Below are 12996 nucleotides of genomic sequence, written 5' to 3' on the forward strand. Positions count from 1 at the left end.
CCATATATGTTATTTAAGTTAAAAGTCATCTTTTAATGTGACTTTTTTTTCTGCATTCAAAGCTATGCCTTTGAGGACTATATAGTAAGGATGCTGTAAAATTTATAAATTAATAAAATGATTCAGAATCTCATGATGACATGACCAGTTGGTACAAGTCAAATCAGTGTTAAGAATACAAGGGAAAATGATTTGTACAGACAGCTTTGGTGGCAGCGGTGGTTTAGTCGCTGTCATGTCTGACTCTTGCGAGACCCCATGGGCTGTAGCCCACCAGGCTCCTCTGTCCGTGGGATTCTCCAGGCAAGAATACTGGAGTGGGTTGCCATGCCCTCCTCCAGGGGATCTTCCCAACCCGAGGATCGAACCCAGGTCTCCTGCATTGCAGGAGAACTCTTTTGCCAACTGAGCCACCAGGGAAGCTCTTAAAACCATTAAATAGGAAAGAACCCTCTGGACTTATCATTGACAGGATATAATTAGAAATGTGGCTTTGGAGTCATTTTCTGGACCTCATAATCATAGGTGCCTCTCCCGGATAGGGTGTAAATGTGCCTTTAAAATGCTTTGGGCTCCTGAGAGTCATTCAGAGTTTCAAAATGAACATTTCCAAGTAGAACTTTTTTTTAACCTTATGTGATATTGATATTTCAAAAAACAATTCCATCCATAAAAGTTGGGTATGTGTGCTTTTATTAAAGGTCTACTTCAGGAAAGGAAAAGTCCTCCACGATGCTGGTTTTTTAGGTGATGCCTTACAACTGTTTCTTCAGTGCTTAGCGCTTGATGAAGATTTCGCACCTGCAAAGCTAGAAGTAGAAAAGGTAATCCGTTTACCAACTGTAACACTTCCAGCCAGTTTCCCGACAACACAGGTCTTTTTACAAATGCCAGTTAGACTCTTGGGGTAAGAACATAAGGGGTGTCCATAAGTCAGATTTAGTAGCAGTTTGACAAGGGGTTTTCAGGTTCAATATACTTATTAGCATATTGAGTTCTTACCAAAATCAGAACATTTCAGAGAGAGTTAAATGGATTACTTTTGCCTAGTTAAATTTAGATGTTCTCTAATAGTCTGTTCCATGGGAGCCAGACCAGTCATTCTTAATTAAATACTGTTGTCATGATGTTCCTGCTCAGGAATTTTTATTGGCTTCCTTTGCCTTTCATTTCAGGTCTCAACTTTGCTTGCTTTCCGTGGTTGCCAGTAGTACTGCCCACTCAGTTTATTTCGCCTTAGTTTTCTCAGTACTCCATACATCACTTTCCAGAGTTTGTTCAGTGGTAGATGTTAATTAAAAGGAAAAGGGGATCTCTGATCAAATGACTCTGGGAAACACTGGGTTAAACCAGTCAAACAGATTTCTTCAGCCCTTCTCGAGAGTTTTTGCTTTGCTAGCATGACAACAGCATTCAGCTTTTGCCAGATTTACTCACAGAACATCTGGGAAGACTAGAGTCTCTGAAAAATGTTTTAGGAAAATCTATCCTAATACAATTTCAGTGCCCAGTCATGTTGTTCCCTTCAGTGTCCCCCAAAGAGGCCACATCGTTTATTGCGTTTGTAGTGTTTCTCAGAACATGGCTTTTTGTTAGTCATCTTGAGTGCATGGTAAACACAAAGATTTCCTGGGTCCCACCACAGACCTTTGGAATTAGAATCTCTGGAATTAGAGTATAATTTAACAAGCACTTCAGGAGATTCTTATGTCCCTTAAAGTAAGAGAACTTTGGAATTTTTCTTGCATTCCAAATGCTTTATGAATAAGCCAACATCCTCCATAAGGCTTGTTTGCATGCATGTTCCAGCCCACTGATTTAACAAAACACGGCTTACTGTTGTGTGTTTTCTTGCTGTGTTCTCTTTGCTAGAGTGATCTCCCTGGTGAGACTGCAGACTTTATAAGGGCTTATAATTTTGCATTTTCCGTGCTGCTGGGTATCCTTACTTTTCTGTAATTATTTGTTGGTTAATAAGGTCAGGTGAATGCAAAATACCTACTGCCTTGAAATATTTTTTCTTTTTTTTGGAGTAAATTGTGGTATAATTTACATGTAATAAAAGGCATTTTATAGTTCAGTGAGTTTTGAGAAATTATACATTCATGTAACAACACCCCAGTCAAGATACAGACTATTGCAGATCACCCTGGAAAGCTCCCTCATCTCCTCTGCAGCAGATGCCCTCTCTCTGTGCTTCCAGAGGGAGCTACTGCTCAGACCTCTAGCGCCACAGACTAGTTCTGCCTGTTCTGAACCTTCACATACAGTGTATATACTCTTTTTTTCGCTCAACATGTTTTTGAGACACATCCAGTCATTTTTTTCTTTTTTCACCAAGTATCCTGTGGTATGAACATGTCACAGTTTGTGATATTCACAGTTAGTGGTGATTTTCATTTGGATTGTTTCTAATTGATGCCACAAACATTCTTTTACATGTCATTTTGTGAACATATGTTTTTATCTCTCTTCAGTAAATACCTAGGAGTCAAGTAACAGTCTTCTAGGGTGGGGGTATGTTTAATACTTTTTTTTTTTAATCAGGGGAAATGTAAAAACATACCCAAATTCTTTAGTGATTGTTCATTAAACGGTTTATTGCTTGAGCACCTACAGATGCACACACTTTCATTAATACCATGTATATTTCCTTTTTATTTACATTGTAAAGATTTATGGAAAATTCTGATTTTTGTGCCTTGAGAGATAGAACAGCTGAAAAACCAAACTTCCAAATTGGGACTTTAAGAAATGTGTATATGCTGTACATATACACACAGCTTATTTGACAAGCAAACAAATTTGAATCCCTCTCATTTCCTTGTAGCCAGTCTGTTCCTCTGTCGTAATCCCCTTGGTGTTTCTGAGAGAAGCACCCAGAGTTTAGATACAGCAGCTGCCTCCATTTGGGCCGGCTGCCATGGGGTGCCCCCGTTAACACCGGGGGTGGTGACTGACCGTACAGGTCACTGGTTCAGGGAGAAGCTAAATTCACTGTAAACACATGGAATTTTAGTTCTGTGGTTAAAGGTCCAAGTTCACACAAACAGTCTAAGTTCAGCCTTAGAATATACATCGGGATGAACCATTAACTATATTGACTGATGGGACTTGCTGATGGTCAGAGGTAAATATCTTCCACTTCTCTTAAGATCTCGTCTTTCTACAAACCTTATATATACATGTAAACCTTTACCTTGGGCACCTTCTCAGGCCACCAGTCTAATCACCCCTGAGCCCTCCTTTTGAACCATTCCTTTGATGCGGTTTGACCCCCTTGGAGGCACACCTTGGTTTTGGCAGGACTTTTAAAATCAATATGGAAGTCCTTGTTTTTTTTTACTTAACCTGTTCCTTCCCTGCCCGTTAAAAATAATATTAGCTCTAAGTTTTCTTTTTTTTAGTTGATGTATAGCTGACTTACAATATTATTAGTTTCAAGTGTACAACAAAGTGATTGGATATTTTTATAGTTTATACTCCATATGAAATTTTCCAGAAATTCTTAAATATTGAGTGAGTGAGGTGAGTGAAAGTCACTCAGTCGTGTCCGACTTCTTGTGACCCCATGGACTATACAGTCCATGGAATTCTCTAGGCCAGAATATTGGAGTGGGTAGCCTTTCCCTTCTCCAGGGGATCTTCCCAACCCAGGGATTCCCACATTGCAGGCAGATTCTTTACCAGCTGAGCCACAAGAAAAGCCCTCTTAAATATTAAGTAACTAAATTATCCTTAATAAACTATTTTATATTTTTCATTATTCTTTATGATACCTTCCTTACAGATTTTATGTGATTTATTATCACCTGAAAACTTAAAAGAAGGCCTGAAGGACTCTTCCTGGAGTTCATTACCATGTATTAAAAACAAACCTTTCAGTTTTCCTTCAGTGATGGAAGAGTCTCACTCTGCCAGTGAGCTGAGCCCAGAGCAGGTAAGGGGTGAGAGAAGACGGTCATAGGCTTAGTGTTTCCATTTTCTTCACAAGATCTTCACTTTCCTAGTTTCAAATATTAATACTAAAATCTATGTAGGTACTTTCAACTTAGTAAGGCTTGCCTTAATAGGATTCCATTTGTGACCTTTTATTTTACACTAAAAACTTTTATGTGAAATATCTGCTCATTAATCACGTTACATCACCTGAATGTCAGAAATGTTTGTCTCTTGGAAAAAACCAGAACATTGTATTTATCTTACTTTCCTTGTAGTAGAAACAACTATATTAGCATAACTACTTAAACCTCATCATGACAGAAGTCAGCTTGATGTCTAGGGCTCTCTTAAGTACTGGCAAAAATCCTTTTCTTGCCAGGGTTTTAGAATTAAAAGTTGGTTTTGTTTTAAATGAACAATAAAATAAAGCTTTCAAGACATCACAGTTTCACTTCAGTTTAGTTCTTGGCGAGAGCAATAAGGACAGTAAAAACATACAGTCAGTTACCCTTATTTGTTGCATTTTTTTTGTAGAATGAAGAAATAGCAGAGGTCACCTCAGAGCCTGTCAAAGGAAGCCTAAACCGTGCTCGGTCAGCACAGGCTATCAATTCCACAGACATGCCTGCCAGAGAGGACTGTTTAAAAAGAGTGTCCTCGGAACCCTCACTCTGCATTCAAGGCAAAGGTGTTCTGCTGAAAAGAAAGTTGTCTCTTTTAGACCAGGATGTGATTGTAAATGAAGATGGAAGAAATAAGCTGAAAAGACAGGGAGGTAAAAATTTCACTACACTCACAGAAAACACATTGATTTTTTCAGAATGGCTTCCAAATTTTTTCCTAAAAAAGATAACCCCATCTCTTTGTTTTAATAGAAATTCCCACTGAAGTCTGTACGTTTTCATTAACTTACGGTGATGTCCCAGAAGAATTAATAGATGTCTCAGATTTTGAGTGTTCTCTCTGCATGAGGTAAGTATGTCAAATTTTATGAGTAGATAAAGGTAATCTACTCTGTAAGAACTGGACTTCCTTGGACTGCAAGGAGATCAAACTAGTCTAACCTAAAGGAAATCAGTCCTGAATATTCATTGGAAGGACTGATGCTGAAGCCCAAACTCCAATACTTTGGCCACCTGCCGCGAAGAACTGACTCCTTGGAAAAGACCCTGATGCTGGGAAAGACTGAAGGCAGGAGGAGAAGGGGACGACAGAGGATGAGATGCTTGGATGGCATCACCAACTCGATGGACATGAGTTTGAGTAAACTCTGGGAGTTGGTGATGGACAGGGAAGCCTGGTGTGCTGCAGTCCATGGGGTTGCAAAGAGTTGGACGCGACTGAACTGAACTCTAAGCATAAGCAGTGTGAAGTAACAGAGTAGTGAATTAAAAATCAAAAGATAAGAATTTTAGTCCTCGGTTTTCCTTTCACATCTTGGGCAAATAATATAATCTCTGAACCTTATTTAGCTTTTCCTTACTTAGAAGGGGCTTCCCTGGTGGGCCCATTCCCTTTCTTTACCATGACTGAGGAACTAACTTTGACTTTTCACTTAGAAAGTGGTGTCAGGATTTGTGTGTATGTGCACGTGCTCAAGTGCTCAGTCTTTCAGTCGTGTCTGACTCTTTGCAACCCTGTGGACTGTAGCCCACCAGGTTCCTCTGGCCATGGAATTCTCCAGGTGAGAATACTGCAGTGGGTTTCCATTTCCTTCTACAGGGCATCTTCCTGCATCTCTTATATCTCCTGCACTGGCTGGCAGATTCTTTACCACCATGCTATATTTAAGTCTTACAACAATCAAATGACTAAAATATAGAAAGTATCTGAGGAATTGTACTATAAAAGCTATACATGTTATTACTGAGACTCCATGGTTTTAGATTTGGGTAAGAATACAATGATGTATTGTGTGTTTGTGATTCTATCTTGTTTATGTATCTTAACTCCAAAATCCTTTTTAAGTAACACTGGATAAGGATTTCCATTATATGAATGCTTGTAATTCTAAGACTGATAATTTGAAAAGAACATTTTCCATTTATATAAATCGTGGTGGAGGCAAGGGAACAGTGTGTCAAGCACCTGGAACTGGCCACACCAGGTATTTCTGAACCACGTCCCTTGATTCTTACCCTTGGCTGCTTCATCTTGAGGTGAGGGGATCAGACCCCGACGATTTCTGAAGTACTTGTACATCTAACAATACTTCTGGGAACTCCCAAAGTATTGTGTTTCAGGAAATAACTAGAATGTAAGGAAAATTAGTTTTTCCATATTGTTTGAGTATCACATCTGGTTTTGAGCATCAGTTTTCTTTGGGATTCAATGGTAATATTCATTGGATTATTTTGAATGAATTTCATATAGTAAGGCGCTTTATAAGCAAACCAGTTTTAAAGTGATGAGTGTACAAAAACAAATGAAGAAGTAATAATACAGTTTACATTGTTAATCTTGCACTAGTCTGGTGCAAGTATTTTAGAAGTACTGCCCATCTCAGTTTGGACCAGCCCCGTTTCGAGGCTGCAGTAGCCCCTGTGAATGGTGGTGATATCAGTCCGTACAGCTCCAAGCAGGGTACCCCCGATGATGGTGAACTTTAAACAGTTCAGGAGGCTGTACCTGGCGTTTACCACTGGTCCTTCCCTCCTCTCGTGCCTGTCAAACTCTCCTTCCTCTTCTAAACAGAAGCTGGTGTTACGGTTACACTATTGGTTCAGTTTTTCCAGTGCACAGCTTATGGTGAAAACTAACATGTATTCTGGTTGATTTCAGGTTGTTTTTTGAGCCAGTGACAACCCCTTGTGGACATTCATTCTGTAAGAACTGTCTTGAGCGTTGTTTAGATCACACACCATATTGTCCTCTTTGCAAAGAAAGCTTAAAAGAGGTAAGCATTTGTGTATTTGTTTATTGCTCTTACGTGTAGCAACATGGTTTGACTTCTATTTAGCCATAGAAATAATGATTATTAGGTTCAGAATAAATTACATTATACATACTGATTGACCAAAAGGGATCATGCATGTCTCATTACCCATCTGCTAGTATTGGAGGAAAGTGAGTTTGGAGAGGGTGGGAGAAAGCAGAGTCTGAAGACCGAATCCCTATACTTAATTTTTTAAACACATGAGGTGTGATCAAGTATCTGGTCAGGAATATGTTGACTTTAATAACAGTATTGGGGAATCTCAACTGCCCTGCCACCCACCCCCATTTTTAGGTTGGATTTCAGGCCTCAGTCAATCCCCTTAACGTCTGGACCAACATCCAGTAGCACTTGCTACATTGATGGAAATGCCCTGTATCTATGCTGTCCAACATGGTAGCTATTGGCCACATGTGTGGGAGGGACTGTACTTTTAATTAATTTACATTTAAGTAGGCACGTGTGAGTAGTGGCTCCCACATTGGACAGCACAGTTCTAGAAAGTGGTAGCCTGGCAAGAAGAGGGAGGCTTCCCACACCCCTCCTTGTCTGGCAGGTGGTCTGCACAGATCACCCTGCATTAGGAAAACAGCTGGATCTCAGGTGGGTCTCTTCTGTAACCAGTGGGAGGGCAGCACCCTCTTCAGTCCTGCTTGATGTCCTCCAAGGTGAGGCCAGAGCCTTAGAATTCTTGTTGCAGTGGTAGCATTGATCCAGGAGAGTGATTCTGTCTCTAGATTTTAAGGAAAAAAGTGTCTTGAAAATACAATGTAAAAATTTGATGAAAATCATTTTGCTATTAAAAATAGTTATTTCCTATGTAGAAAGCATAGCTCTGTACAGATGTCATATAGCATATATGTATTGTTACATTTCATACAACATAGCAACCCTACATGTAGTGGAACACAAAACATAGAATGTTTACAAAGTCAGGAAACCTAAAATAAATCTTTAAAGAGTTTTTTACATTTTCAACTTTTAGACTCTGTTTTCAGATAAAGTACTCTGAAACATGCTATCTTTCCTGGTTTTACAAAGTTTTTCGATATGCTTATATATTTACTATGCTTTAAATTTAGAGTTATCGCACCTTAAATGTCTGAAGTTCTAAGGAAAACAAAGTAAGGATGTTATTTAAAAACTTAACTAACATACTGTTTAAAAATAACTTTATCCTTTGTTCTGACTTGACACCATGTATAATTGGTAAAGTCTAAATATACCTTTACACGGATAAAATAGATATGCTCTACTTTTCTGCTCTTCCTACTTACTTTGCTCATTTTTTCATCTGAATGCATCTCAAAGATGTGATTTTCATAGCAGCATAGTAGTCCAATGATACAACATTTTTCTGTTTTGGAGCATTTCAGTTCTTTTTTTTTTTTTTTTTAAGTATACTATGGTCAGTGTCTTTGACTCTTTCCTTAGGATAAATTCCTGGGAGAATTACTGGATCAAAGGCCATATATTTTAAGACTCTTAAAACCAATTGCCAGATTGCCTAGGTCTCAAGTAATGTACAAATTTAGATTCTTACCAGTAATGGAAGAGAGACCATATTTCCTAAATTTAATACATGAGTCTTAAGTTTTAAAATGTCTTTATTACTTTGAAATTGCTTTTATATCTCTAATTTGATTAATTTTATAATAAACTCTTAAGTTACCTATATATATGTATATATTATCTGCTCAAGAGTACATCTCTGCAGTCAATAGCCCAGTTGTTCTCAAGGTATGTTCCCCCAACCAGCAGCATCTATATCCCCTGGGAACTTGTTAGAAATATGAATTCGCATACCCTTCCCCAGAGCCACTAAATCAGAACCTGGTGAGGGCTCAGCAGTCTGCACTTTTAACAAGCCACAGTTCTTGCCGAAGTTGAAAAACCACAAGTATAAGCCATGTGCCCACCATTCATATTTTCTACTCTGTACTTCATTAGATACTGACAAAGCCCTTATTTTTGCTGGATCTAGGGGAAAGCTGGTTTCTCTTTGTCTTGTGGTTGTCTCACAAGAGTTTCCTCATTACTCATTTCCTCATTAAGCAAATTGGTATTGGACGTATATACACACACACACACATGTTTTGTTCAGAATTCTGTGTACACACTCTGAACTGGTCCTTGGCCCTATGCAGTTCTTAGTTTAGTTACAGAGATATAATATATCCCTGTCCAGCTAATATAGTGCAGGGTATGGTAGCTGCCTTCTATATATTAAAGGTTATTCCTAGGAGACAGAAAAATAAGGAACACTTTATACAAAAGGTAAAATTGCAGCCAGACCTTGAAGGATAGTCAGATGGCTTTTGGCAGTTGGAAGAGAAAGTAACACAAAAATGTATCAGGGTGGCAGCGTTCAGAGTATTATGGAGTGGCACAAACGTACCACCTTACCCAGAGGGTGACTCACATAGGAAAAGCAGCCTCTTGATAAGATATGGGCATCAGTAGTCATAGTGGGATGACAGCAGAAGAAAAATCTGAAAGAAAAGTTATCTGGAACAAAAAAAGGGAGCAACTTTGCTTTTCTTAAGGCAAATGCATTATTTTCTTTATTCCTTATTTTTGTTTCTCGATTGAAATGCTAGTTTCAGATACACATGCACTGTCAGAAGGAACTTACCTTTGGTGTGGGAGACGGCAGGAGCAGGGCTGACTGCTGTTAATGATGTGTGATCATAGCAAGGCAAGGGTCGTCTTATATACAGAACTTGTTTCGGGTTGCAGACTTACCTTGAATGCTCTTGAGCTAAGCTTCAGGCAGGTTTTCCAGTTTAGCGTCATCTGTTGTATTGTTCCCCCTCACTAATGAATTCAGAACCGACTGTGTAAATATGTAATAAAGGCTTTACTATATGAGTTAAACTGTTTTACCTGTTTTGTACTGTAGGGGGGAAAAGTGCTGGAATGTAAAATAATATTGTCTTTCAGTATCTAGCAGATAGGAGGTACTGTGTCACACAGCTGTTGGAAGATTTAATAGTGAAGTATCTGCCTGATGAGCTGTCTGAGAGAAAAAAAATATATGATGAAGAAACTGCTGAACTCTCACAGTAAGTTTCTTCTCATACAAATTAACATAATCAAATCAAACTACTACCCTTTGAAATAATGAGGAGAAGCCTCCTCACAGCCAGCTGGGTTCTGTCTGTAGTTCAACCCAGTCTAGTCAAAGGCATATCGTAAACAAATATTGGTTAATTTCCCCTGCCTTCAACACTCAGAGGTTTTCAGGTTTATTTGGTAACTTCCAGATGTTCTGTTGGGAGTGACGTCCTGACAGCTCTCCACACTGAACCAGTCTTTTAGCTGGTGGGGGGGCGGCCGAGGGCCGGGTGTTCCTCCAGGGACATCAGGCTGATGGAGGTGGTTGCTGGGAACTGCCGCCCTCAACTATCAGCCCCCGCCCATAGGAGAAAGTAGAGGGTAAGTGGCCTGGATTGGCAGGGGGAGTAGCCAATCAGAGGTTTGCAAGGGGGTGGGACCTTGAGACCTGAGACAAATTGGAAGGGGTGACTTTAGGGGCTAAAATCTCAATGAAGATACTGACTGTTCGCATAATTGACTTAGTATCAGGAAGGTGAAAAACCTGGTGGTAACTTTGGGATTCAGTGGTACAGGGTACTACTGAGAGCACATAAAAAGCTCATCAGGGCTGGGTAATTTTGTTGCTCTGTGTGTTGCTTTCTCACACTTTTCTTCTTTTCTCTTCCCTCCATGACTTGACCTCTTTCACCATTTTCTTCAGTCTCCAAGTTTCTTTACTGGGTTTCTAATTTCTTAACTCTTTCCTGTTCCCACTTTAACTGGACACTGAAGACCAAAATTGTAATTTTTACATGCTGTTTTTTGTTTTGTTTTTTTTTTTAATATAAATTAAAACATTTTCTAAGAGAAAAATAACTGCTTTACAGACTTTTTGTTTTTAGTATGTGTCCACCAAATGTTGTCATCGGGTCAGTGGCCTTCAATAGAAGAAAGGTTTCTATCTTTTCTTTATAGAAGTTGATAGTGGTTTGTCTTCTGATGGAACTGATATTTTATTGTGACTTTGTGATAGAAAATATTCTAATGTGTGGATTAGAAACCTTTTGGACCAACGCTGCAAAAAGCTGGATACAAGAAAGCTTCAGATTTATTTTTGAAATACTTCAACACAATGACAGGACCAGACCTCCCCCCCGCCCCCAACACACACACAGACTGGAATTCATGAATGACAGGAGTAGTGATGCAAGGGAAGCTGCGTGTGATGCAGAGAAGCCTCGGGAATCTTGCTATGTACTAACTGGGCTATTTTCTTAAGGGTAGCTCATTCTCTGGTACTTACAAGTTTTGCTAATTAAAAGATATACTGGGTTGTGCACCCCCCCTTGTTTTTATGTTCATAAGAGTGCTTAGTGATGGTAAAAGACACAGTTTTAAAAGTAGAGGAATTAGGACTTGTATGTTAAACATGTATTACATATAGACTTCACATTGTGGTCTTTTTGAAGAAAGAGTAGAAAATATTAGTTGGGGGTGGGCAGGGAGAGCCAGAATCTGTAACTCAAAGGTAATCACCACTAGCATTTTGGCATATATCCTTCCTGATTTTAATATGTATATCCTTCCTGATTTTAATATATATAAATACATTATAAACAAAGATGGGATTATTTTACTCCCATTATTCAATACTTTCCTTTCTCATTAATCTAAAGTCTAAATATAGTATCTCATTTTATGATTACATCATAATTTATTTTACTGGTTGTCTCTTTTTGCTTCTAAGTTTTGGCAACTGTACACTTGAACATTTTTACAATACTTGCAGAAAAAAGTACACCTGTTGGTTCAAAGGATATGAATATTTAAAAAAATTTTTGATGTATATAGCCAAATTCTTCTTCGGTATGGTTGTACTATTTCAAACTGCCCCCATCAACTGCCAGTTTTTCCCCATACCCTTGCCAAAGGGTTTCTTTAGATTAATGAGAAACTGAGTGCTGCCTTTATCCTTCATATTTCCTGCCAATCTGGGAATTAAAATATTTTAATTATCTGGAAAAAATTGTATGCCATTGAATTACCTGCTTTTGTTAGGAAATATTTTAGTGACTAAAATTTTTTTAAAGGTGTTTTTTGTCCTTTGCAGGAACTCACTTATTATTGTCTAAGAGTAAGAGTGTTTTATGGATAGAAGATAATAACTCTGTCATGTTACAAATATTTTAAACATTTTAATATAAAATAATTACAATCAATTGCTTTTTCATTCATAAAAGTGCATAGCTCTATATGACAACTTTGCAATCCTCTTACAAGTAAATTTGAATTTACAGACAGTTTTAGGATTAATATTGTATCAACATAAGCTTAAATGAAGGGGATGCTGATTCTTATTCCTGCCAAGAATGAAAATTACCTGATTTTAGAGTAAATTTTTGTTTTCTATTACTTATTGAAAGTTTTACTCATTTTTGTTGTATCTTCTGATGTATACTAATGCAGTTTTTTTCTTCTTCAGCTTGACCAAGAATGTTCCAATATTTGTTTGCACTATGGCCTATCCCACTGTGCCTTGCCCTCTTCATGTATTTGAGCCAAGATACAGATTGATGATTCGAAGAAGTATACAGACTGGAACTAAACAGTTTGGGATGTGCGTCAGTGATACACAGAATAGGTATGCTTTTTGTCTAAATGTTTTTATTGATTCTTGAGTTTTCTGTGAATATTGCTGAGAACGTGCATGCCTGTGGCTTGAACTTTTGGTACTAACTAGAGTTTTTCTTCTAGTTTTGCAGACTATGGTTGTATGTTACAAATTAGAAATGTACATTTCTTGCCTGATGGAAGGTCTGTGGTTGATACCGTTGGAGGAAAGCGGTTTAGGGTTTTAAAAAGAGGAATGAAAGATGGATATTGCACCGCAGACATTGAATACCTGGAAGATATTAAGGTATTAAAACCTACCCTTTTTCAGCATTGGTGTACTCTGTCCTAGGCATTGTATAGGCGTGAAGGCTACAGTTTTCTAGGCACATTAACCAGTTCTTCCTGTCAGAGACCCTCATCAATACTTAGGCAAATTAGCTCCATTAATGACCTGCTTCTCATTTTTT

General features: G+C 38.4%; 1 protein-coding gene and 1 long non-coding RNA gene across 2 annotated transcripts in view; one reads left to right on the forward strand and one right to left on the reverse strand.

Annotated features, from left to right (window-relative positions):
- LONRF1 (LON peptidase N-terminal domain and ring finger 1) overlaps positions 1 to 12996 on the forward strand; it is a 46049-nt gene that overhangs the window by 25107 nt on the left and 7946 nt on the right. The window contains 8 exon segments of the mRNA XM_002698692.7: positions 702 to 824; positions 3791 to 3940; positions 4477 to 4717; positions 4818 to 4914; positions 6724 to 6838; positions 9821 to 9942; positions 12399 to 12557; positions 12671 to 12833. Coding sequence (XP_002698738.2) covers positions 702 to 824; positions 3791 to 3940; positions 4477 to 4717; positions 4818 to 4914; positions 6724 to 6838; positions 9821 to 9942; positions 12399 to 12557; positions 12671 to 12833 — 1170 coding nt within the window.
- The window catches only part of LOC132344053 (uncharacterized), a 105876-nt gene continuing 99719 nt past the window's right edge, over positions 6840 to 12996 (reverse strand). The window contains exons 2-3 of the long non-coding RNA XR_009493139.1: positions 9623 to 9896; positions 6840 to 7610 (exon numbers count right to left, since the gene is read on the reverse strand). This is a non-coding gene — a long non-coding RNA (uncharacterized lncRNA). The remainder of the gene's footprint in view (positions 7611 to 9622; positions 9897 to 12996) is intronic.

This window comes from Bos taurus, chromosome 27 (genome assembly GCF_002263795.3).
Source record: "Bos taurus isolate L1 Dominette 01449 registration number 42190680 breed Hereford chromosome 27, ARS-UCD2.0, whole genome shotgun sequence".
Lineage (NCBI taxonomy): Eukaryota > Metazoa > Chordata > Mammalia > Artiodactyla > Bovidae > Bos > Bos taurus.